General features: G+C 42.2%; 1 protein-coding gene across 1 annotated transcript; it reads left to right on the top strand.

The window, feature by feature from the left end:
* The first annotated feature begins 901 nt into the window (after positions 1 to 901).
* On the top strand, positions 902 to 9,238 carry CD164 (CD164 molecule). Its single transcript, XM_054629093.2, has 4 exons — positions 902 to 1,129; positions 3,735 to 3,926; positions 5,039 to 5,119; positions 6,120 to 9,238. The coding sequence occupies exons 1-4, from the start codon at positions 1,033 to 1,035 to the stop codon at positions 6,287 to 6,289; spliced, it is 540 nt and encodes a 179-aa protein (XP_054485068.1). The 5' UTR covers positions 902 to 1,032; the 3' UTR covers positions 6,290 to 9,238.
* The last annotated feature ends 18,426 nt before the right edge of the window (positions 9,239 to 27,664 follow it).

Genomic DNA, 27,664 nt, shown 5'->3' with positions numbered 1-27,664 from the left:
AATAGAAGCAGACATGAATGTTTGCCTTGGTTTCCCAACATTCACCTGCATTGGCACTGCACAAAATGCTGAGGCAGATTTACACAAATAAACTTTTATTTGCAGAGGGTCCACTGATGATGATAGGACAGAGAAAATGTGATAGGCATAGGGGGAACTCTGCTCTGTGTTTTGGGGGGAATCACTGATTCTTAAAATCACTTAGGTTGGATACATCCTTCAAGTCCAACTGCAAACCTGACACTGCCACAAAAAGAAGTGGTGGGATGACCAAGGAGCCTTCTCCAGGTGTTCTCTACAGCGCAGCCACACTTCCCTTCCAATATTGCAACCATTTCATCCTGGACCTACACAAACTCACACTTTGCAGCTTCCACGTGTGATGGCACTAGTGCTGCTGGGAGCACAGCTGGACAACACTTTGCACGCGCTGCACGCAGACTGCTACGGCTCGCGTGCGATTCATTTTTACTGCCACTTAAGTACAATTTAAGTACAATTCACTGTTTTGTCACGGTAGAAAAGGCGAGTGGCGTGGGAACGGGGCGGCAGCTGGTGGGGGCCGGTGGGAGCATCTCTCTCCCCCCCCCCGCAAGCGACACCACGCGACCGCGCCGCCCGCGCGCGGGAAACGCGAAACCGCGCGCCTCTGCCCCGCCCCCCGCCTCGCCCACAGCCAATGAGCGGGCCCAGCGGGGAGGGGGCGGGACCTCCGTTGTGACGTAGAGGCACGTGACGCGCGGGAAAAGCTCCCTCCCGGGGGCGCGGCGGGGTCACGTGGGAGAGCAGCGCTGCGCTGCCGCGCCGCGGACCGTTCCATTACCCGCCGGAGGGGGGAGCAGGAGGAAGCCGGGCGGAACCAAAGCGCCGCCGCGGGCGGGGGGCGGGGCCAGCTTGGGGCGCTCCCGTGACGTGAGGCGGCGCGGGGCGGCGGCGCGCGGCGGTAGCGGGAGCGGAGTGGGGCAGGGAAGGGAAGTGCGAGCAGGAGCAGGAGCGGGAGCTGCAGCCCCCTCGTTTCACCGCATCGCCACCATGGGCCGGACACTTACGACATTTACGTTCCCGCTCGCCGTCCTTTCCGTGGCGTGCTGCCTCTGCGGGCTGGCCGCGATCGAAACGGCGACGAACAGTGAGTGATCCGCGCCCTCCCCCCTCCTTTCCTCGGGAGCTGCTGACGGGGCAGCCCCGCCCCGCGCCCGGCGCTGTGGGCAGCGAGGCGGGCTCCGCGCCCCGAGCCTGGCGGGGCTGTCCGTCGGTCCGCGCCTGCTGCCGGACCCTCTGGAGACGGGAGCGCCGCGGAGCTCCGGGACCCGCCGGGAGCCGCCCTGCGCTCCCCCGGCACTCGCTCGGCCGCCGCCGCCGCTTCCTGGGCGCCGCGACCGCAGCCCGCCGAGCTTTTGAGCCGGTCTGGGACCCGTTATTCTGTGTTATCCCCCCTTGGAGGAGGGAGCCGGTGCCAGGGAACCGTGCGCGGCTTTTTCGCGCACCTTCGGAACGGGTCAGGGAGCGGGGGTGTCTTGGCGCAGCCGTGTGGTTCTGGCCCTGCTGCCGCGTGTTCCTCATCCCGGTGTGAGCCCCGTTACTCGTCCCGCGGGTTTGCCCACAGCTCGGGCCCTGTGGGCTGTTTGCCAAAGTGTTTGCGGGGCCGAGAGCCGCGAAATGTGACGCGAGCCCCAAAACACGGGGACGGCAACAAAAAAGACAAAACAAAAAGTTGTCTGGTGGCGCTTCTGTGTTCCCTGGCCGCGTTCCGTGGCTGCAGCCGAGGGTGACGCTGCCCGGTCAACGTCCCCGCAGCCCGGAGGGGTCTCCCCGCAGCCCGGAGGGGTCTCCCCGCAGCCCGGAGGGGTCTCCCGCAGCCCGTAGGGATCTCCCGCAGCCCTGCCCCGCCGGCGGGATGCGGGACACCCTGCGGGAGCGGCAGCCCGGGCTGCTCGGGACTGCTCCGCCGGGGTTAGCACAACGTTGCTGTAACAAAATCGCTCCGCTGCGACGGGAGAGGGCACTGTTGGGCCGGCAGGACAGACCCCTCCCGTGGCTCCTGGTTTCCTCCTCCAGTGTAAGGGGAGTATCCGAATTTACCCTGTGCGAGAGCCAGTACAGCGGGTTTATCTTGGGAGCAAACGTCATCTTGGCTAAGCTGAAAAGCTGAGTTCGTGGTATCAGAGTCTTTTTTTTTTTTTTTTTTCCTTCAGTGAAGAGCAGGCGTCTGCTCATGGGGAGAGTTGGGGAACTTGCTGTTATCCCATTTAAAAGACCCCACAGAGCCTTTCCCAGCAGGAGGTGTCACTGGGACAACGTCTGAGACCCTGCCACACATTCTGAAGTTAACAGCTCATTGATAAAAACATCTCCTCATCCTTTACTCTTGAAAATCTGATCGTTCCCCATGTTAGCCTGGGAAGGCTGTTCTTGAAACTAAATTAGAAGTCCTAGTGTACCTGGTATAAGTTGGCTCTACCAACTGTCTTCCTGTCTTAACAGATGGGCTGTGCTAAATTTTCCACATACCAATGAGGAATCTACAAAAGTGAAGGTTATTCACTTGTCAGAGGCCGTTGTGTGTGCTGTGATCATTCCTCAGATGCACATCCATCATAATTGACTGATTTTTTTCCCCCCCTGAAATCTGTTATCGAGAAACAGTCACAAAAAGCTTTTGAAGTGCTTTGAGTGCTGCCTTCCTGAAGGGAATGGGGCAGCTCTTGCGCACCTCACTGATGCAAACCCACAAAGTTCTTTTCATATCTTCTTATGTGAAAGGAAATGTTCCAGCCTTTCTGCCCTGATAGTAGAGCCACAACCAAGACAAATGCAGTGTGGATTCAGGCTTACTTCAGATTGTCAGTATACTGAAGTTAGTTAATGTACTTGTAGTTGTTATTTGAGAGGTAAATGAGCATTCTGCCTGCCAGAGATCTGTGGATAGCAGCATTCCTTTCATGGAGAAAAGTGAAAGGTCACCCCTAGGTGCCTGGAGTGGGTGGATATGATGTGAAATGTGCTGGAGAGCATGCAACAGAAGGAGTTGTGGGTTGTATGTGGGTTTGCTGAGTATGATGGCTGTATGAGTAAGTCTCAATTAAAACTAATGTGGTAAAGCTGTAGATGATGAGAAGCTCTTACTTGATCCAGTTAGTGGATGTGTTGTTGTGTTTTTAAGGTAACAATGTTTGACCTGAGATTGACGTAAAAAAGCAGCTGGACTGGTTAGATTGCTGGCTTCTGCTGTGATCAAAATACAAATAGATTGACTTTTTTTTCTGTTCCCCTTTTTATGCAAGTGTACATGTATTTTTCCAGGTTCTTGTCTTTATTTCCCATACTTTGATTGCTTTCTACTGTATTTATAGCTGGCTGCTTTACCTAAAGCTCAGGTTCAGTCTCAGTCACAGTGAGAAGCAGTGCTCTGTACCTAGTGCTCTCCTGTGTAAAGCATGCACTCTTTCTGCTTGGACAGTAGGGTTCTTCTCACTCTGGTTTGCTTTGAGGAATCTTGAGTTGCCAGTTGAACACTGGCTTGATTGGGCTGCCTGTGACAAGATTTTTCACATATTCACTCATGCAAATTTTGATGTTAGTATGGTGGATTCAAAAGCTTTGTAATTTCAAACTCAAACTACAGCAGAACTCAGTGCTGTATGAAATTCCTAAAGCTATGCCTGCTGATGTTGTTTTTGTTGGGTTGTTTTTCAGTTCAATACCGTCTCTAATGTAACTTTATTTTTTCATAGCTACCACAGTTTCTCCTCCTACCAGTGTTACTACGGCCAATGTCACTGTAACACCTACTGCCAATGTCACTGTAACACCCACCAATGCCACCACGGCGTCTTCCAATGCCACCACAGCATCTTCCAATGTGACCACGGCGTCTTCCAATGCTACCACAGCCACTTCTGCCACCACACCTCATACTCCTATAGGTAATACAGAAGCACTGAACTCAGAATGGTAGGAAACTAGCAACTGGTGAATAACAGGAAAGACAGGGGCTTCTTCCAAAGTTCACTGTAGTAGCTTGGCTACTAAAAATCTGATGTGCAGAATGCATAACAGGTTCCAAGGTTTGGAAGAAGTGGATTTTAGAAAACTCTTAGTTATGTTGGCAGGAAGCATTTTCTATGTTAAAAATTGGCTCAGCGGCAGTTGAATTAGTAATTGCCACTAATTATGAATTCTTAGGAGTTTGGGGGTTTTTTTGTTTCTTTTTTTTTTTTCCCCAAAAATTTCTCTGCCATCTCTACAGTGGAATTCTTTTTTAAAAAGTCACCTAATCTTTAAAAACTTGCTGATCAAGGGAGGTGGGACGTAACAAGTTGGTACTTGATTAGGCTCAGAACAGCCTGATGTATAGTAGGGTGATTAGCTTTGAGTAAACCCACAGATGTTGACACTTGTCCCAGACACCTAGTGGAATAGTGATTAATTTTTAGTAATACTAATCTTTAGGGGAGGGGGAGAGGTCAGAGACCCAGCTTACCTGGCTTGATTATGAAAGTTTTTAGGAGACAGTTTCATTTTAGGTGAGTGGTTTTATTCCAGTGATGGCATTCACACTTAGTGTTTTGAGGACAGGAGAAGAAAGAGTGTGTATCTCCTGTCTAGAGGTATTAGATTAGGTACTTTTTTAGTACAGTTAATACTAACTGATTCTAATGAAAGTTTAATGAAAGTCATTTGCCTTGATATAGATTCTCAGTTGTCTTGAAGCATTTCTCTTGATTATTGTTCAAATATCACCATTTATATGAGTGCTTGAAAAAAAAGTCATTTTGTCTGAACAAAGAATCACTGATCTGTGGAGAACCTTGAAGTATTTGAGTAACAGTAGTATGCAAGTTTTAAAATAATCCTTGTTGCAGAACCTTGGCTTAATGCCATGCAGTTCACCACCTAAATCGTGTGGGATACAGACTGAGGGCAAAGGTTATCCTTGTTAAAGCAAAACAGGAAAAATCATTTGTATAGGAATGTCAGTGCTTGCAAACTTTGCTTTGGAGTTCATGGTGTGCATGTACTGTCTTCTCTCAAACAGCCAACGTCACCAATGCAACTACTCATGCTCCTCTGCCTAAAACTACCGTGACTTCAGCCACCACGACAACCACTGCTGCAGGTAATGCTACAACTGCCATAATTAAAGTGTTAATTACTCAGAAATCAGTGTCACTTTCAGAGTGTTACCTTGAAAGACTCACCAAGTGACACCATTAAAGTAGTATTGGTGTGTCTGGTGTTGTCACTTCTAACTTAAGGGCAAGTCTAATTTTGTTAAGGTGATGTATGCAAGTAGCAAGGTTACAAAGCCTGAGAAATAGAGCTAATTGGTGAGATATAAAAAGTCAGAAACACGTTGGTCAAATGAGATCAGCTGGATGATTTTAATATTGTGGTTGAAAGTCCCTTGTTAACTCCCCTGTCTTTGGGAGGTCATACTTTGTTTTTGCAGCATAATAATGGGATGGTTTTGTGGTTTTTTGTTTTTGTTAAATGAAATTTTGCCACAGTGATGGGAATAAGCTGAAGTGTTTTATTTCCAAGTCAGTCCTAAGTATGCCATTTAATGAAAAAGTCTCACAAAGCAAAGCTCTTTATAACTACCCATCAGCAGATGGCTGTTATTTCCAGCTTTGTATTTGTGACTTCAGCTGGTTTTTAAGCCTAACTCTTGGGGTAAAGTACAGTAGATGGAAGATAACAATTTGTGTTAAATTTAAGCAAAAAAAACCCAAAACAAAACTGGAGCAAGGAGCTCCAGTTTTCCAGACTGGAAATATGTCTTGAATGTGGGCATATCAATAATATATTCTATGTAGAGGAGGAAGGCTTTGGCTTTTTGAAGTACAAATAAAGTCCAGCTGGGTATTGCTTAGTTTTGAGATCCAGAGCAGTTTGTCTATAAATAGCTCTAGCCCTGTACAAACAGCATTTAATCAGAATTTCAGTACCAGTAATCTAAATTCAGATGCTGGCATGGCTTCACTTTTGATTATTTTTTGTTTTCTTATTGGTGTTTGGATTTTTTGAGTAATCCTAATACAAGGTATCCAGCACTAAAATCTGTAGAACAGTTGTGAGCATTGTGCACTTACAGTTTCTAATTTGGTGTTTAACAGGTTCAAATACTACTGTTACTACTGTGGCTCCTGTACCCGTTCCACGCAAATCTACGTTTGATGCTGCGAGTTTCATAGGTGGAATTGTCCTTGTTCTGGGTCTGCAGGCTGTTATTTTCTTTCTGTACAAATTCTGCAGATCTAAAGACCGAAATTACCACACGCTTTAGGACCTGCCCCTTGGTAATGGACTAGTAGCCCAACACCTGTAGTTCACTGAACCAAAATATTTTCTGTTGCTCGTGGAAGACAGCAATTCATAATATCCTTTAAATCTCTAAAAGAAGACTTCAAATGAATATTTTTGCAACATTATACTTGGCAAGAAGTGATATGAATCTCTTCAACAGGATTACTTGCAATATGCTGCATGGGTTCTAATGGCTGTTTTATTTTCCTTTAGTGGCTGCTGGTGTGGGACTTTTCTTGATACGCCAAATGTAGGATGTTCAGAGATTCTTATTCAGTGGCAACACTGTCCAGTAGACAATCTTAAAATTACTTATTCTGAAGGCTAATATAAACAACATCTGATACAGTATCCCTTCAGTTTTATCAAGATGTGAATTATTAGTGACTGATTTCAGGGAGTGAAATAGCATTTGTAGTAGCTTATGACTCTTACAGTGTGTTGCTAGAAAGATGGACAAAAATGTAGAATTAAATAATGTCTTAACAGAATAGCATAGCCCTTTTTTTTTACACAAGAATATAAGTTGCCTCATAAAATACTTCATTCCAAACAGAATTCCTATGCCATTTCCAATTAATGTTGAAGGTGGATATAGGAATAATCCCTCTAATGGGGAAATAAATATTAGTGCCTTAAAAGAGTAAATTTCAGTAGGCTGTAAGCATGTCCCAGCTATATGAAAGATAAATAAAACTTCTAAGTATTTACTTTACATAGGAATATAACTGGACTTGATCATTCCAGTTTAAAAAAAACTTTCCCTAGAAAAACTGTCCCTTAGTGATTTTGTTTTAGAGTGAGGAGTACGGTACAGCGATGTTCAGCCACAGACCAAAGCTTTGGCTTTTGTTCTGGCCTGCAAAGACCAACCATAAAACCAGTGATATAATTCAGTTCACTCCCTGTAGAAAAAGGCAGCAGCTCACATTTCTACTTGAAATACTGATATTTGGGAAGTCCTGATGTTTTTGTTATTCAAACGGTTCTTAAAACTCGTTGCAATTAATTTCAGGAGCTTGTTGTTGTTAATTTCAAGGTTGTTGTTGTTTTCCTTTCGTACCCTCCTGTGTGTCTGCTTACTGAGGGAGCAGTTAAGGGTCATTCAGAGGATCTGCTGATGTGATCCTAGTCAGGATTGCTGTAATCCTGGGACCACAGGCTACAGCTTTTTTCTGTCCCTTCTCCCCTTCCTGGCTTCAGGTTCGTGTCACCATGCAGTGAACTGGTTAAGGAAATCTATTCAGCCAAATAGTTCAGCTTTTTGGTTTTTTTTTTTTCCTCTCTTGGCTGGGTCAGCCATGTGATCTGAGTATCAAAGGTACGTCATCTCCAACACAGACTGACTTGAGCACCTGTGAAAATAAACCCACAGGAAAAATGGAAGTAGAGATAGAATCAAGTAGTGGAGGTAGCACATAATGCGTAGCTTCTGATGATATCACCTGATCATCAGTTTTGGGATAATCTGTAGTACTGTCTTACTAGCTCTGACTTGACTGGAATTTGGCACCCAATACAAAAATAGCTTTGATAGCAGATAATAGTCATGGCAGTGGGACTTGAATTATGAAGCAAATTAAGTGCATTTCAGTTGGAAACTTGAGGTGTACAGTGTTGCTTTCTTGTGTTCTTCTAGTTTGAATGGCATTGTTTCTATTGTGCTGCATAGAAAACTCAAATTGCTACAAAGTGCAGAGGTTACTCACCAGTACTGTATCTTTGAGTTCATTAGCTTTTGGTTTTCTAAACAAAAATAAGACAATCAGCTCAGGTTTATGAAAACAGCAGTGAGCAGCCAGTTTTCAGCAACAGTATGTATGTGAGCTAGATGGTATATCCTTGGCCTTATTGTGAAATCACTTAAATCTGTCCTTTCCCTATCTAAGAGCTATTTTACTACATTTATTTGTTAAAAAAAAATCCATGAGCTTGTATTCTGTGCTTTGAAGTGAACAAAATACTCTTTTGAAATATGACAGTTTGCCTTCAGCTCAGCAAAGCAAACTACACCTAAGTATACAACTTCTAGCCTCAAAGGGCTCTTTCGGGAAACTTGCAGAAAAGTCCTTCTGAACACTTCAGAGCATGGAAAACATTGCCACAAAGAGGTTGCTCTGTGAAATGTTGCTGAAATGCTTATTCATGAGCTTTGCTAATCCTGATTTTGGTTGCTGATAAAGTATGCTGGTAAAGCAAATTAAAAATAATGTTTAAAGTGCCTTAAAATTGCTTACTTGTTTGCCTCAAATTTTGTTTTAAAGGGTAGAAGGGATACCTTGCCTTAGTTACTAAATTTGTTGTGGTGCCAACAATTGCTATTTTCCAAGACTTTAGGAAACCCAGGATCTCTGGCATGTACAAATGCTTATCTGAAAAACTCAAGTTTTGCTGTATCAATTTAGTCACGTTCTGGAAGGCCTGCACTACACACCTCTTGCTCATTAGCCTTGCCTGCAAGGTGTAATTCCACAGTTCAGAGTGGTGGCTTGAATTGTTTCCCTTTTAGTTGTTTGGGGGAAGGGGAGGCTGGGTTATACATCTTCACCATGTGCTTGGCTGCCTCACTGTTGAAAGTAATTACTCCTTTGTGAAATGCAGTATCAGCTGATGTGTGCTGTGTACTAGCAAAAAACCTGAAGTAACAACTTGCAGTTTTTCTTGGCCTTGTGTTTTGAAGTGGAAGGTAGCTCATAGATCTGTAGTTGTACTTGCCCCTAAATCAGTTTTAGGCACTGAATCGTAGTGACTCTTCAAGTTATCTGGCTTTTTCTTGAAGCCAACTTGTGCAAATATCAAGCTGTTACCTTAAGAATGTTCTCTGCAAGTGTTGCTGTAAAAGTTTGTATCTTGTCTTCAGTGGAAGAAAACTGAAGCAGTTGTAATCGCAAAACCAAATTGATAAATAAATAAAATCTGTTGAATGGAATTTTACCTGTGAACTTTCTTTAATGTGAGCAATTCCCAAGAGGAATGTCTGCTTGGTGACTGGGAGATGAGCTGTTTCCCATGGGAATTGAGAAATACTAAGGGAAAGAGGAAGAATGCAAGGTTTGAAGAATTAGTTCCCTAAAAACAGTATTAACTTTGTGTTTAACAGTACTGATTCAGATTTAGAATTATCTCAAAAAAATTTTCATTCAGGTCATGTTTTTCCACATTAGCTTAATTCTTGTTTTCTGCTTAAAGCCAAAGAGGAGCAGTGTATGCATTAAGTGTTGCACTTGTAACAACCTGTGAGGCTTAATACTCCTCTTTCTAAGCAAGGTTTGTGATACTGGATGTCAGGTGGAAGAGGGGCTGCTGTCTGTGTTTGCACAGAGGCTGTTAGGACTTTCATGAAAAAGGTACTGCTCTGAGCCTTATTTCTTTTCTGATTGCACAGAACTATGGAGTGGTTGCTATTGGCAGGGAATTTGGGGATCACCTAGTTTCAACTCCCCTGCCCTGGGCAGAAGCATCTTCCACTAGACCAGGTTGCTCCAAGGCCAGGTTGAATGAAAAGCTTTAACATTTCCAGAGATGGGGTATCTACAGCTGCTCTGCACAACCTCTAGACTCAATCCTGCAGGTCTGATGGATGCAGTACTTGAGGTAGGTTCTCACAAGAGCAGGGTGGAGAGCAAGAATCACCTTCCATGACCTGCTGATCACACTTGCCTTGATGCACCCCAGGACACAGTTGTTGTTCAGGGATGTGAGTGCACATTGCCAGCTCAGGTTGGGCTTCTCGTTGACCAAAACATCCAAGTCCTTCTGCTCAGGGCTGCTCTCAGTTGTTTCACTGCCCAACCTGTATTTTTGTGATTGTACTGACCCAGACACAGGACCTTGCACTTGGCCTTGTTGAACATGACAAGGTTTGCACAGTCCCACCTCTCGAGCCTGCCAAGGTCCCTCTGGATGACATCCCTTCCCTCCAGTGTGTCCACTGCACCACACAGCCTGGTGTCATTGGCAAACTGCTGAGGGTGCCCTTGATCCCAATGTCTGTCACTGACAAGGACGTTGAACAAAGTGCTGCTCCCAATACTGAGCCCTGAGGACACCACTTGTCACTGGTCTCCCCTTGGACATGGAGCCATCGACTGCAGCTCTGGGTGTGGCCATCCACCCAATTCCTTATCCACCCAGTGGTCTGTCTGTCAAATCCATGTCTCTCCAGTTCAGAGACAGGGATGTCATGCAGGACAATGTCAAATACTTCACACAGGTCAAGGTAAGTGATGTCTGTCACTCTTCCTTCACCCACCAATGCTGTAAACCCCATTGTGGAAAGCCACCAGATTGGTCTGGCATGATTTGCCCTTTATGAGGCTGTGTTGGCTGTCACCAATTGCCTCTTTATTTTCCATGTGCCTTAGCACAGATTCCAGGAGGGTTTGCTCCATCTTCTTGCCAGGCACCAAGGTGACACTGACCAGCCTGTAGTTCCTTGGGCCTTCATTTTTTTTTCTTTTTGTTTTTAAAAATGATGTTACATTTCCCCTTTTCCAGTCAGTGGGAACTAAACCTGACTACCATGACTTCTCAAATATGATGGACATCAGCTTCATCTGCCAGTTCCCTCAGTCCCCACATGCCAGGGAAATTATCAGTATGCTTGAGCAAGAGAAGAGAGGGTGTGCAGTTCTATGGTTGCTGACTGACTAAAATGATAACCAGCTCTGGAGGAAGAAACCTCAGTTTCACATCGTGACCTTGATGCTTATGTGGGTAGTGTATCAAGTAGGAATGTGTATTGACGTGACTCAGTTGTATATGATGAGAAATTGCAAAAAATATAGCTGTAGTTCTGGAAAGGCTGTATGGGAATGAAGGAAACCTAGAGCTTTCTGATGTCATTAAAATTTCTATGCCTTCCAGAAAATGATCCATCTGCTGCATACAGTTAAGGACTGAATTCAGTTTTTGTTACAATGCACCACTGAAAGTCTGTGTACAGTGGTTTATCCCTGTAGTACCAGTCTGTGTTGCTGCTGCTCTTTGAAGACTATCTCCTGCAAGTATAATATTTTTCCTAAAATAGTTTTTTAATTTTGCTATATTGAGTAATACTTCAGGTGTTTTAACAAGAGGCTGTGATTACTGGAGACAGCCCTTCCCTTTTGCTACTGCAGTGGCACCTAAGTGCTTCATACTGATGCTATTGCTCTACTTCCAAATTGGCATTTGGTTTCTGGAGTGTGCTAAAATCGCATTTGATGGCTTCTCTAGTGACAACTGACCTTGCATAGTTATCACTCACCTTGTCCTTCATTTATTGCATACCTTAAAAAGAACTGATGTTATTTGATATCTGATTCCACAGCATTCTGGGAATAAAGTTACTTGTTTCAATGTAGCAGCAAGCCTGCATGAATTAAAACTTGCTTTAGTAATGGTGAAGGATGTCAGCCCTATTCTAGGAATCCTGTATCTCTACATACTACAGCACTTCTAATGCAACTTTGAGCTCTTTTAATCAGTGTTTAACCAATGCAACGCTGTTAAATTTTGCCTGAATTTAATTTTAGGTCTTAGTTACTTATAAAAATAGTGCTTATGTGTTTGATTGTTTGTGTTTACAAGCACCCAGGCATGTGGATAATGCCAAAAGACACACAGATTAGTATTGTCACTGATCAAAAGCTGCAATACAATTTGATGCATCTCTGAAGGTAACTCTGAAACCTTAATTGGCTAGGCTGTGAAAGCAAGCTTTTTTCAATGCAAGATAATTGCAGATATACTTATGAACATTTTCTGTTTTCTTTTAGGTAGTGTAGCATTGTGGAAGGAGCTGCACTTCTTCCCCTTTCTAGGTGGAGAGCAGAGAAGGTGCTGGGGCAGGTCAAGACAGCACTTTTGATGACTCATCTTTAAACAGACATGAAAGGTTTGGTGTGCAGGCAGCAGCCTCTGGGGGTGAGAGCACTGCATTGGGCAGGATGTGGTAGGCAAGGGTTGCAATAGGATAGCAGTTAAAAAAAAAAAACAACAAAACACCAGACAACAATGTTTTTCTGTAAGCACCTAGCTGTGTTTTGTACCACTATGTTCCAAGGTTACCACAATCAAAGGAAGCCTTTTAGTTTTAACTGATGTCCTTGCCTTTCTGTACTGTGCTGCACTGTCTGTGAAGGGAGGACATGAAGTGCTGCTCCTGCTCAGGAGGGAGTTCTGTATCACCCAGTACCTAAAATGGATTAGCAGATTGAATGACTGGAGCTGGTATTGAACACTGCATCCAGATGCATTAAAGGACGCGCACAGCACTGGAGTATTACTGCCTCTCTTTGATTTGTTGTGTGAGTTTTTCTTCTCTTACTTCAATGTTGTCAGTTCAGTGGTATTTTCTAAAATGACCTGGAATGATTATAAAATACATTTAGGTTTACTTCTGGACCAGCCTTTGTTGCTGTAACTATGTGATGATAGTAGGAAGAGACTTTTCATTTAGGTGTAGTAATATCCTATGTGCTGTTCTCTCCTTCCATCTGCTAGGCACCTGGAAGCATAAGTAACATATAAAAAAGTGCCATTAATCATGGTGCAGTACTCAAAAAAATTACCTCTTAGACCATTGCTAACTAAATACCTCCTTCCTGCTCCCTTTCCTTAGTCAGTTTTTGGAACTTCTTTTCCCCATTTACTAATGATTCATATTGTCACCTTGCACTTGAGGATAAATCTTCAAAGGGCTTTGACTTATTGTCCACATGAAACCTGCATGGGTCTATATACAAATCACAGCTTGCAGACTAGCAAAAAATCTGCTCATTCTGCAACCATATCAACTGATTATCAATGCCATCATTACTTACTGTCTTTGGTCTCAGAGTGTTTCCTCTTTTGTTATTGCTGCTCCTTGGGTCAAAATTAAAAGGATGTTGCTGATAATGCTGACAGCTTGTATCTGTGCTGCAAAACCTGAAGAGTTACTGACACAGAGTTAAAGTAGAGCTCAAGTAAATGCAAAAGCTGTTGTTTCTGACCTCTAAGAAAAGTGTTAGGGTAGAGGGGAAAAAACCAAAGAAAGAACCCCAAGCTGTGAACATTCAGCATAGTGTATTTGAATAACATATTGCTTAGTCTGCAAAAACCAATTTATGGATGATCTTGACAGAAGGTAAGAAAAAAAAAATTGCAAATAGTTGCAACTACTCACAGAACCTGAAATTTTCTGCAATTTTTACAGCTCACCACATGCCCTTTCAATTCATAGTAATGAATGTATCAGCATTCATTGCTGCAGCAAGAGACATCTCAGAGGAGCAGAAGATTCCTGCTGTCACAAATCTACTTTATTATATGAGACTATTTTCCCCACAACTGTGTGTTTTCTGGTCCTGTTGAAAGCCAAGACTAAAATGTATGGAGACGTGTTAAAAGGTGGAGATCTGTTCCCAGTGACACCAAATTCCCTAGTGAATTCCAGTCTTCTAGTTTAATTTCTGAAAAACAGAGATGCAGCCCCTTAGTACCAACCCTTCAGCTACCAAGAAAAGTCCCCACTGACTCCAAGGCTTTGCTTGCTGTCAGCTTGGATGTGATTTAGCCCTGATTAATACCTGTGTGCAATGTGATGTGATTGTACTTCTCCTCACCCTGTGTTAGCATCTCCCACTAACTTTAGCTAAAAAGCTGAGGGTGTTTTTGCAGTGTATCTGTAATCCTGCACTTAATATGCTTATTGAGACACTTCTCAGATATGGTCCAAGATGTTAGCTGTGCTTAGCTGTTTCTGGCATTATTTCAGGGTGCAGGCCCAAGGGACTCTGTCCTTCTGCTGAAGCAGCAGGAGAGCAGCTGGGCAGAGTGCACAATGACCCAGGCTGGCCAGATGCATCAGGTGTCCACACATTCTGCAGCAGGGGCTTGAGAGGGCTGCCTGCACAAACATCACATGATGGAAGAAGAGCAGCAACACAAGAAGACAACAAAAGGAAGATGTGAAAGTGAAAGGAAGGGGACTGGAGAAAATACCTAGAGGACACAGTTCAGACTCTAATCTGTATATTATTCTTACAAAATGGCTGAAGTCTTAGTCCACCTGGGCAATTCCTGAAGTTGACATGATCTGTTTCAAAAACACCTTTGCCTTTAGAGTCACAGCACAGCTATTGCACATAAGAGTAGCCACTCCTAAATACATAGATCTGGCCAAGTACTATAGCTCTGAAGTCACGTCAGTAGCACAGTGCAATCAATTTAATGGTAAAGACAAACCTTTACATGATGCAAGCCTTATCAGAAGTACTAGTGTTAATGCTTAAAAAAATAGCCATTCAATATAGACTTATTATCTGGAAAATTACTTCTTATACTGTTTTTACTGTGGGACAACAGCTGGGCAAACTTCCTTCTATCTTTTTGAAATGGAAATAAATCAAAACTTCACAGTATCAGTTAAATGTGAGACATAGGAATAAAAATATCACAGGTGAAAAGGTAGCTACAATACATTGCAGGGTTTTAATGCATTTCAGGCTCTGTGTCTAGAGTTTGATGGCAATCCTGTGTTAAGCACAGAGCTCCAAGATCCTCAGACAATTTTTCCAGTTCTGCATCATCTTTAACAATAGTAACTCACTGCAGGAGAAAAAAGTCTCCTATCACAGCTGCTCTTCTTGTGCTCAGTGGCATCAATGTGACTTACAAGTTTTGCACCAACTTTTCCCCTGAGCTTGATTGGCTTAAAGCCAGAGAAGTGAAGTATATTTGTGCATTAAGTAAAGATATCTCCCATTTCTTGATTTTCCCAGATTTGCTTTGTGTGTCTTGTCTTCAGCAGTGTGCTAATGAGCATTTCTCAGTTTCCTGCAGCAGGAACAGCTAACATTTTCCTGCAGGAGGAAGCTGTAATTAAATTTGTTGTACTTTATACTCTTTATAGCATAGAAATGGACCTTGAAAGATCATTGGAGTTTTTTTCTGTGTACTTCACTTACTAGGAATTTGGTACTGCCCATCAATTTTTCTGCCTGCATTTGTCAGACTGACAGTAGGATTTTAATAACACAGAAAAAAAGCAGAAACTTCAGACAGGTAGGGGTAGAAATCCCTAAACAAGCTTTAAAAACTATGTGAATTACATAAGCATTACCTTTAAAAGATACACAATAAACAGCTGAAATAAATAAACAGAAGAAAGATTTTTGTTAAAAGGTATAAATTCCAGGTTAATTCAATTAAGGGCTAGAATGCTCTCACTGCTGTCTTGAAAGCCTCTAAAAAACTTCTGCAGTCACAGGCATATATCTAACTGAATTACAAGGATGCAGTCTTGTTTGAGTGCCCCACATGGTTTCGAAGTAAGCTGTTCCAAGAACAGCACCACTACTGAAGCCTGATTTCCTACCACTTGGGATCTTTTGTCTCCCAGTTGCCTTCCCCACTAAATGCAGCTCTCCTTTTATTTTCCATGATATCCCTACAAAGCAAAAGACAACACAAATTATGGTTTAAAGTTATTAAATGGGTGTGTTGTGATGCTCCAGCAGCTGTGGTGTCAGAAAGCATAGATATGGCTTTTGAGTTATCTGACTTTTCCTGAAGATTGCTTTTGGTCTTTCTCCTCTATCTAAATGCTTTCATTACAGAGCAGGTTGTCTCCTCTTTTATGTTTGGCTTAAGCTGGCTATTCCTTCAAAGGTTAAAGAGGTATTCAGAGACATGGACACATAACTCACAACCTGTCTTTATCTGCAGTCACATTCCTCTGGGAAACTGCAGCTTCCAGGTGATAAACTTGAGATTGCAGTTCATCAACCTGTCTCCTGTTTTAAACTGCACTCTTGGGTTAACTGACTTTGTATCTTAAAGGTGGTAAAAGGATTAATGGCAGCAACAAAAATTCATCATCTGCTAGCTCTGCCTCAAAGCAGGGGCCTAGACTGAAAGGGAAAGATGTTGCCTTGTGCACTCAAGTGAATGAGTTCTCTTTGGTTGAAATAATCCATAATTATAGCTTTGCTAAACATACCTATAATCCCTCTGAATGCAAAGTACAGCATGAATAGTCCAAATTGGCATTCTCATTGTTTAAGAGGACATCTGGGTTTCAGGCATTGCTGGAGGAAGATAAAAACAATAAAGAGGCCTTTTTCTCACTGTACTCTGCAGATAACTAATTAGACAAGGCCATACATCCATTTGCAGGGCAAAGGTGTGTGGAAAAAACCAGCACCTCTTCCCTCACCTCTCACACAGACTGTAATTTGCTAACTAAATTTATATTTGAGGTTTGTAAGTGTGAATGACCACATAGGTGCTAGGACTGTTGTGTGGCAATAAAAGCATGAGCACTGCAGTTACCCTTTTCTATTCTGCTCTCCTCAAAGGCTGATACAGCTGTCGACATGTCTGATCTCTTGAAGGGTTATTTTTTAAACAAAGCAAAACAGTTCAGGGCCCCATCAAAGGTAGACACCTACGAAATCAGTAGCCTCATGTGTCTGCACCAACTGCTGTGGCTGTGTAAAAGTCTCTCATATGATTTTGTTTAGAAAACATGCCAGAAGCCTGAGAAATTATTTCCAGCAGAATGACATTTGTCATCCTGACTCTGGAAAACAAACAATTCATGCTTTCACCTTGATGCTGGAAAAGATTGAAGACAGAATATATTTTGCTCAGTTTAGGGGAGAGACATTCAGACAACTTAGGAAGCTTTTTTCTCAGTAGACCAAGAAAGCAAGGGTAAGGAGGCTTTTGAGGCAGCAAAATTGTCGTAGATGGATTCATCTAGTTAAAGTGTAATCAAGTAGTTTCCAAACAGTATTTTTTTTTCTGCAGGCTATACTACAAAAGAAGCACTCCACATTTCACTGCCAAGAGCCTACTCTACCAACTGTGCTAAACACAGAGATTGTATTTACTTGGCCAAAACAGTTTTTAAATTGAAGCAGTTAAAGCTCTACAGCACCTTTCACATGGAGACACTCTTAAGAGTGGATCTGATTTCAGTTACACTAAATCAATTATTAGCAAATATGCACTAAGATTTAGACTTAATACATCAGTTCAGTACAATGGCATCAGTTTAATGAAAACTAATGCCATTTTTGAGGTCTGTTTAGATTAAAGCAGTTCCCTTCCAGTACATTCATTTGGTAGTCCAGAGTTTGGGGAACGGTGTTGTAATGTGAGACAATGTGAAACAGAGGTAAGGACAGAGAGTTCATGTCCAGTGCAGAGTAGATAAAGCCAAAGGACAGCAGTTTGTCAGCTCTGCAGCACTGGTGTCAAAGCCCTGCCTGGAAAATGTCACAGGCACTGCAGACCCAGGAACATGGCCCCAGCAGGGAGGCAGTGTCCAAGTGAGACTCCCAAGTTCCTTGTTTAGCCTGGTGATGACAATGACCATTATGGCAGAGGGCTGGGGCACATCCAAGTCCTCCAGATCCACCAAACCCAGCCAGCTGCTGCTTTAGCTACACCACCCTCAGTCTCCCCAGGGCTGCCAGCATGTTCTGTCTGACATTGCACACCCATTTCCTCTGCACCAGCATCTCACACAAATTCTTAGGCAGTTTACCTCTTACGTATGGAGAATACTGCTCATTTTCTAGAGCAAGGATACTGACCCAGGGTCAACAGGATGGTCCTCAGAAGTAGCAGAAAGACAATCATAGAATCATAAAATATTGATTAGCAGAGTTGGAAGGGACCCACCAGTTTCCTTGAGTCCAACTTCTGTCTCTGCACAGCACCATCCCCAAGAGTCACACCCAGAGTGTTGCCAAATGCTTTTCTTGAGCTCTGTCAGGCTTGGTGGTGTGGCCACTTCCCTGGGCAGCCTGTGCTAGTGCCCAACACCCTCTGGGTGAAGAGCCTTTTCCTGATACCCAACCTGAACCTCCTCTGACACCACTTCAGGCCATTCCTTCATGGCTCGTTGTTACTGGTCACCAGAAAGAAGAGATCAGTGCCTGCTGCTCCTCTACCCCTCATGAGGAAGTTGTAGACTTCAATGAGGTCTCCCCGCAGTCTCTTCTTCTCCTGAACAGAGAGATGAACAGAGCAAATGACCTCAGCTGCTCCTCCTTCATCTTTGTAGCTTCCTTTGGACACCCTAACAGCTCAACATCTTTCTTATATTGTGGCACTCAAAGCTGTCCCCAGCACTTGAGGTGTGGCCGCCCCAGTGCAGAGCGGAGCAGGACAATCCCCTCCCTTGCCCAGCTGGCCATGCTGAGCCTGATGCCCCAGCTGCCACCAGAAGTGGACCATGACCCTAAAGCCCCTAGCAGGCAGGGGCTAGCACAGTGCCAAGGCTCCTTCTGCAAGATGTATCCAGCACACTTAGATGGCTCTGAGGTTCAGACACTTGAGGGGACACACTCAGATATGTGGTCAGTGTTAAAACTTGAGACATCTCTTCAGAAATGCTAATATTTCCTTTTTCAACTAGCATTAAGAGTGTATCTACTGCATTTCTTTCTTGTTGAATATAGTATGTTTTAGAAGGTTTTTCAGCTTGTCTCAAAGAGGCATTTCACTCTCTGCTCTTTTTCTTTCTTCTCTTCAAACAGCTTCTCCATGTTTTTAGCTTTCATTGCACAGATTACTTGTCTCTTGGAAGTTCTTGGCTGTTTGTAACTTCCTCTATACTACTTCCAACAGCTTTTGTTTCTAAAATATGCAATTAGAAATACTTCAGAGTTAATTACTTTATCCCAGTTCCCACACCCATCTTTTTGATTTCTTTTTAAACCCCAGTGATCAATCCTCAGATGTCATGCCCAGCTGAGCTGAATGAAGAGAGACCCAGTCCCACATTGTCTTCATTGGTACTGAACATGATGAATTGTTGGCAAACAAATCTGTATTATCCAAATATCTAAAAAACCCACTCAGACCTAAACCCAAAATAAAACCTTGCTTGTGAAAACAGGAAGCACAAGGGAAGGGTAGGGTGAGTTAGAAACAGAATGCTGTGTTTATATCATTGCTTGTTAGAGAGAGAAGCCTCAAAACAACATTCATGTGGAGAATTCATTCAATTGCAAATACAAAGTTCATTTGCTTCCAGTTTCCTCATTCTGTTGTAATTTGCTTTCTGCAACCAGCCTCAGTTCTGCATGAGAAACTTGTTTTTAAAACAATGTCTAAAAAAAGGAAAGGGGGGAAATGAGCCCAGCTTTTTCAGACGTTGGTGTTTGTACACAGTTTGTAATCAGACAGTATGGCTACATATTAGAAACTGCACTTCAGTCAAATGCAATTGTATCACAAGACACCCATATCAGGACAAACCCTCCTGTACATGCAAGGTTGGAAGCTTGTTGTTGGTAAATTCCATCATCATAATGGTAAGAAAGGGATTAGAAAGAAAGGAAAGAACCAGAGGCTGATGTTAAAAAACCAAAAGAAAACAAACCCAACAAAAACTGCTGCTAGAAAGATGATGGATGAAGTGGTTTTCTGGAAGTAAATTGACAGCTTGCCGGTGAAGAAAACCAATTTATTAACTCCACTCTGCTGCTTAGAAAAATCTGAGCATGTAGAATTTAAAGCAGTCACAGCCCAAGCATTTTTCACTGGGGAGCTCTCGCAGCCTTTACTAAGGTTGGAGTTTCATAGACTGATAAGCTCAGAATGGCACAATCAATCTGCCAGATGTGATTTTTTAATATCACCTTTACCTTCATTACCCTTGTACTGGAATGAGTAAGTTGGCTAATCCATGTTTCCCAAAAAGGCATTTGTTTTTGATGAAACTCCGTTAGCCATATTGTCATTGCTTAATCACATTTTAAAAACATTGTTTCGAATTTCCCCTTTTTCAATTTTTCTAGCCTCAACTTTGAAGCTTCACCTTTCCCTAAGTACTTTTTAATGTCTGATCTTCTCTCTCAACATTATTATCTGTAGATTGTAGGCATGTCACTCTTCTTTCAGATAAGCTAAACAGATTGAGCCCTCTGCTAGAAAGCATTTCCTGCAGCCCTCAAATAATTTTTGGAACTCTTTGCTGTACTCCCTCATTCTTTTTCTCATCTGGTTTATGTAGTACCCTCTGGAGCTGACAGCAGTATTTTTGTGTTGTACAGAGAGCTACAAACTCTTTTTCACTATATCTGCACTGCTCCCCTTTTTATAAACGAAGAGGTTGCAGGCATCCAGCTTTTCCAGTACCACGCTACACAGCCGTCATCTGTCTGTTAAATTCCCTGTCCTGTCCAGGGATGCAGCTCTGCACCCAGCTCTGCACAAGTCCTCATTTCTTCTTGTTCTTCATCTAAGCAGGCACTGAAATATCTCTCAGAGGGAGAACCAGGTTACTAAGTTACCTGGGTGATTCTGTCCTCCTGCTCTGCCCACATCATTATTCACTGTATGTGCCTTATCAAATTCACTAACATTCCTCCCCAAATATGTCATTGGTTATTTTTATAATCTATAATTTTATATTTATTTCCAAGCTGCTGAAAAAAAATGTATACTGATAGCTCTGCTACCAACCCTTGTAGAAACTTATCAGAAACCAACAAAATTTAATGAAAATGCTGCATTTTTATATGTCAAAAAAATCTAGCTGTCAATCCATTTAGCATTTTTATTGATATAGTGAAATACTGAAATTTAAAATACAAAATTTATGTGCAGCTAACCCACACAGCCCTTCCAAATATATATTACATCTCTAGCATAATGTTTATCTATCTAACTGGTAATTTTATCAGCGAAATGAAATGAGGTTGGTTTGACAAGACTTATTTTCCATAGAGTAATGTTGCCTGGCATTAAGTATATTGCAAGTGAAGGGTGTGCTTTTCAGTCTGACTTTGAGGAATGGGGCATTTCAGCATGTGCAGCCATGTGTAGAAGTGAAAGGCAGCTTGCTGGCATAGTGATATATCCATGAAGGTGTTCAGATTGAAGAAAAAAACCCAACCAAAAAACCATGTAATTAATTTATTCTGGTTTTAATGGTAATGTCCTGAATGTTCCCTTGAAATTTAATGATTAGGTAGAAAACTAATAACCTCAAGATATATAATTTAATTTTTTTTTAAATCTGTGGAATAAAATATTAGTAGTGTCTTTTGCACAACAAAAACATACATCCAGCACTGTTGATGACAGATGTAAATGTAGTGCATGTAGGTGTCATTTTGGTATGTGACTCAAACTTCTTCCAAGATGCTGCAGTTTTTTCCTTAGTTTTCTCTGCCTGGGACGGTGAGAACCCCCAGACAAATACATTGTTTCAGTGCCATAAAATGAACATCCAGCTCCAGTAATTGTATTGTGTAGTTAGTCTTTAATCCATTTCTGTCACAGAATAACAGCAGGCAAATTGCTCATTAAAGGAAGTGAGATGGAGAGGAGAATTCAGATACCAGTTTACCTAGCCATTTCTTTAGCTTGACAGCGTCTGCTTGAGATTTTGCAAGAGCTTTCCTCACAGACATGAGCTGCCTCTCAAAGCAGCATTCAGACACTCTTTTTTGTTTTGAAGAGCTTCCTGTAAATAGAAAGCTCATAACAGAAGCAATATGAGAGCAGTCATTTTCTCTCTTTTATAGAGGAGTTTCTGGAAAGGTAAATCTCAGAGAGTTTTGAGTAAAGTGGGATTGAATTGTTCCTATCTTCTAACAAAAGCTGGACCTTTTATAAAGCAAGGACAGAAAGAGGATGGACAAGAGGGGTCCCCTAAAGGGGAAAATGTAGGATGATGTTTCCTATGGGTACAACTGCACATCTGTAATTATATTTACATTTAAGCAATTCAAATTCTTGTGTGCAAATAAGTTCAGAGAAATGCACAACTTGATCTCTCATGCATTAGAAGGACTTGTCCATCTACTAATCTGTTTATCCCTTCATTGTCTCTAAAGCAAAAATATGTGTGATGAAGCTTGTTTTTCTTCTAGGCAAGGTCTTTTTGTTTCTTTTAAACACAAACATAAATGTGTGTATATATACATCTTACTCTGTCAGGCAAGATTCAGCAGCCCTCTCTCCTTTCCCAGCCATTTGAACTGGGAAATGCAGGGTCCAGGATCCTCTGCACTTGGAGTGGAGGACCGTGAAATACAAATTCTTAGATCTTCATGACCATTCCAAAGTCAAACACAAGAAAGCTCTGCCACAGTGAGGTGAGCTAGTTTCTAATTTAAAAAAAAAAAGCCAAATTCTCCCAATAATTTTCTCAGTTTCAGACTTTCCTTTTAAATCCTGTGAATATGGCTCTCATTTCTTATTTAAATCACCAATTTGCAATAATTCAATCAATTTTTGACTGAGCTATTTAGTAAAATATTCTGATGATTTAGCATCTCCCTGGTACAGCTGAACTAAGTTTACCCATTTTATTAGGATTTAAAATGACAAGAACACAAAGCCCATTTTTCTCACCCTTTTAAAGTTAACAAATATGATGCATTCTGTTTTCCTTAGTTTGACATGTGCAGCTAATTAGCCACTATAACAATCAATAGCCTGTTTGTCCAATCCTAATAATCTTCATTTACAGCAGTGATGTGCTTTTCTTTCTATACATCTTCAGTTTAATTTAGTAATTTTTGTCCTTAATCTTGTATTTCTTTAATTAAATTTATAAACCTCATGCTGTGTTCTGCTTCATTTAAGCAGATACTAATTAAAACAAGAAAACAAATGCCATCACTTCCCAAACAACAATCTAGTTCTTTTTCACTTCATGTCTGCCTGTCTTCCCTTCCATACCTTCTGGTCAATTATGAAATATTAAATTTTGATGCGGTGTCCTAATTCATCTTCTGAGTCAATGATAGAATTAGGAATACTATAGGTTACACATACTTCCTAAACTCTTGCTTCAAGCAAGTATCAGATATTTGTTCCACATTTTTTTTCATTTGAAGACTGACTATCATTATACCCATAAGATAGTGGGGAAAAAAATTAGCATTTCTACCTAAAATCTGCAGTTATCAAGATCTCCTACAGGTTCACCATTATTCCACGGGTCCCTCCAACCTGACCACGAGTTTTGCAAAAAATTAGACATGGTAAAAGATGAAATGGTAAGGAAGTATCTTTGCAGCATCTCTGAGCTTAGCCTTCTGAGGGTTTTGCTTTCAACAGTTCAGAGCCTTTAGCTTACACACCAGCTTGCTAAGCCTGGTATTTTCATCCTGCATGAGCTGCAGCTGTTCCTGCTAAAGAAGAAATTGTTAAGAGTAGACCTAAAAGGATTATTTCCCCAGGAAGTAACATGGTTTGGAAGTAAACACAATTGCAAAAGCATGCAACTCTTTATATCACTTTTTAACTTTCAAATGCTCAAACTTTCCAGTATAAACCAGTGCAGCCTTTGGCAATAAATTTCTATTACTGCATCTCTGGGGAAACAGGAAATGTGAATGGGAAAAAATTGAAGAAATTTAATCCCAGAATGCAAGCAGTGAACCCCTCCAAAATGAAGCCCTCTTAGTGGTAATGAACACTATTATGCCAAATGGGGATTCAGGTTCACACTATATTCATATACTTGGTCGACCCTAATTACAGTGTCCTCAGTAAAAACAAAATTAGTGGATTTGTGAAAAGGATAGTCACCAGGTTTTCCTCTTCATTGTTCCAAACAGACTTGCCCAGAGAAGCTGTGGATGCCCCAACCCTGGCAGTGCCCAAGGCCAGATTGGAAAAGGCCTTGAGCAACCTGGCCTAGTGGAAGGTGTCCCTGCCATGGGGGATTGGGACTGGATGGTGTTTAGCGGGTTGGTGTCCCTTCCAACCCCTTAACATTCTATGATTCTATGTCTTCCTGCTGAAAACTCTTACAGAGATTCTGGAGGACTGCTGGAGGTTCTGGCCCTCCTGGCAGAAGTGTCTCTGCAGAGGTCTACCATTCAGTGCCCACTTACCTTCTTAGCCTTTGTGCCCCATATTAATTTTATCTGCAGCTGGGCTTTGGCCTTCCTCATTTCACCACTTTGGGTCTGAACTCCAATACTCCAGCTCTGTGGCCTTCCCACATTTCTACTATTTGCAATCTCCCTTTTCATATTTCAGTTCCTCAAGAAGCTCCTTGCTAAGGCAAGCAAGGCCAAATTTCTGCTAAACTCCCTGGTCTTCTTGCATAACAGTGTAGCTGGTTATGAAATCTGAGTTTTATTTAAGAATCAACCAGTTTTCCTCTGCACTTTTCCTCTCTTGGCAGTCTTTCAGGGAATCTGCCTATCAATTCCCTAAATAAGTCACAGTCCACTCTCCTGAAGTCCCAAGTCCTAAGTCTGCAGCATAATTTTGCAACCTTTCTCCTGATCCTGAAGTAATTTCACAGTCAATACAGCCTCACATGGTTTTCCTTGTTTGTGAGCAGCAGAAGTAGGGATTTACCAGAGTTGGCTCTCAAGCATTTGCTCTTAAGGTATTATCACTAATGCTACCCAGGAACTGCCTCAGCTTTCACAGTGCTGTTTTCCCCTTCCAGTACATTTCCAGATGAACTCCAAGACATAAAATCAAAACCACTTTTCCCTGTCCCTCTTAGACAAATCCATCTAATTTGTTCTCTTGACCAGGCAGACTGTCACAGGTTCCCCACCACAGTCATTAATCTTCTCTAACACTCCTCCCTCCTCTGACCTTGACTCCTAGGCTGTCAGCAATGCCTCTGCACACTCCCTCACAAGCTTTGTGCAGGGAATGAGCCCCTTACACAGAACACAATCCTCACTCACTCCTCTTCTTCCCTGCTGATCCTTCTTAAGCAGCCTGCAAGCACTCCTGGCCGTGGTGCACAGCAGCCACCCAGTTCCCAAGGCTCTGCTCAAACACAGCCCTGTGCTGCACGTGAGCTCTCCACGCTTTGTGTCCACTGCATCTGCACGCTGTCCCTTCCATGCCTGGGGACACCAAGGTCTCCCTGCAGCCTTCTCTTCCATTTCCATTGATTCCTTCTTTACTTCTGGCTATGCTTCCCCTCCCAGGTACATTTGAGGTGCTGAAAGCCCTTCTCACCCTGATGGCACTGCAGTTATACCCTGCTTTGCAAGCTTCTCTGCTTGAGAGAGCTGCAGACATATTTGCTTTAGACAGAAGTATATTGCCATTATCCATTTGATCTCATTTGTATTCACTGGCTTACTACCATAATTTCAGCACAAATTGAACTTTGCTGAGGAGGAATATGTTTGACTATAAAAGAAATTGATCTGGAAGTTGCAGCTTGGAAATAACTTTCCAGGCTTTAGTTTATAATTCCCAGAAGATCAGTTTTGGGGGCTCTTTTTCAAAACAAAAAGCTGAATTTATTTTTTATTCTAAATAACCACTAGTGCGAAAAAGGATTCTGTCCCCATTCTTTTATGTGACCAGCCTGCACAAGAAGAAGATAAAACTCCTAACAACACATTTATCAGTGTCACTGAAACACCACAGTCTCTTTCCCCTGCCCAGAAAAGGGACAATGGCAGTACATGAAAACATTGACATTATGACTGAATGTGTGTTCACATTTATACTTCCTCAGATCCAAGTCCAACCTCTCTGATGTTCACCTGTGTAGAAAGCATGGTGGTGGTTTCATTCAGAACAGTTTGAAAGCAGAGTTTTTAAGTGAGGACCCAATCCAATTCAAATACATGTAGTTATTCAGATTCTAAGGGCCCAGCATTTTTGCTCTTGGAGCATAAACACACAAAGATCCGTGATAGGAAGTCACAAATTAACAGAGTCTGATAATGGATGACCTCCAGCTCTTCACCCAACCCCTGTCCCAGGCAGGATGCAGTAACAGCAGCAGTGAGCTCAACCAGCACATTATCCTTGTCTTTGCTTACTGACACACAGATGTATTTCCTTGCTTTAGAAAAATGTTCTTTCAAGTCACCATTATTTTCAGCAGAGTCAACCTTTTCCTTCAGATCCATCACACTGTTGACTGGTCCCTTCTCACTTCACTGCTGATTTCAAGCACTGGTTGCTCAGTGCTAAGGCAATAGACATCCGACTTTCCCTGCAATTACAAACCTGTAAGAGATGGAGTGTGCACATATGGGAAAGCGACGCTCAGAAGATTTCAAAAGTCTCTCAACTACAACCAGATGGTCTTTCTTCTTTACTATTTTCCTAGAATCAATGTATCAGGAAGACAGAGCAATATTCTTCTTGCCTCCAGGCACTAAAAAAGTGGAATTTTAATTGTGTCATTTGCAGGCAATCTGTTGGCAGTCCTGGGATGTATGTATTTAATGGAAGTATCAGCACCATGGTGAAAAATCAGGCTCTCTGGTGAAAACTGGATTCACTCTTAAAACTGCAAAAGTAATCACAAAATTCCTAGACTCACTATTGACATTAATGGGCTCATGAACCATCAAATCAAAACTCTGAGGATCTGATGCAGGTAGTTGCTCTAGGGCCCCAATCAGGCCAGCTTTTATAGACTACATTGGGGTGTCTTGTTTTTGCAAAGTAATAACATATGCAGCCACAAAGAAATCAGTGCACTACTTGAAAACAAAGGCATTGTTAGACTGAGCAATACAATTATGCAGCAGACATAAAGTTTCCAAGAAAAATAATGCAGAATATTACAAGCTGAGGTATATCCAAAGTATTCCCTCTGCTATAACTAAAAAGAGCTTCCATCACTCTCTGTAATGTGGTACCTGTTCCATTGAGAATACATCTCTCTCAGAGAAGGTACATTATTTTTCCACCAGACATTTTTACAAGATGCTTCTAGCAGCAGGAGACAAATGATTCACACATTCATCCACCTGGTACGCTGCAGCAATTTATTCCTTTGAGTGCTACACTTGTGGTGAGTTATACAGCAGAACAGAAACACTGATTGAGTACCCCCTCTTATTTTGTACTTTTAGATGGACAAAAGTCACATAAAGATTCTGCACTAGAGATTCATATTCATCCCTTACTTTACTAACCTGCTTTTTGAGACCAAGATTTTCTCTCAGTCATTGAGCTGGGCTCTGAGAGCAGTTATTTCCATAATCATCCCATGGCATGGCCCCACAATCTATCACAGCAGGGAAAGTGAATGAGCAAAGCTAGAGATGAGCAAATAGCACAACCTAGGAGTAAACAATCCAGAGCTCAGAATATGCTCTGTGATACCTATTTAATTAGAGCAAGAATATTTTCCTAAATGAGTGGCTTGGTTAAAATAATCCTTTGATGAAATGAAATTATCAATTTTGTTTTTCTCTGTTTGTTGAATAGAAACATTGACACCCTGGAAGCAGTAGGAAGTTCATGACCAATTTTTGAAGGTGACAACTGCTTGAGCCGGGAGGTTGGACCAGATGACCCACTGTGGTTCTTTCCAACCTTACCCATTCTGTAATTCTGCGATTCTGTGAAATGTGTAAATTTCATACATTATCTTAAAATGTCTGCTTCTAGTCAT

This window comes from Agelaius phoeniceus, chromosome 3 (assembly GCF_051311805.1).
Source record: "Agelaius phoeniceus isolate bAgePho1 chromosome 3, bAgePho1.hap1, whole genome shotgun sequence".
Taxonomy (NCBI): Eukaryota; Metazoa; Chordata; class Aves; order Passeriformes; family Icteridae; genus Agelaius; species Agelaius phoeniceus.
Note: the sequence above shows the minus strand (reverse complement) of the source record. Positions and strands in the feature narration are given on the sequence as shown.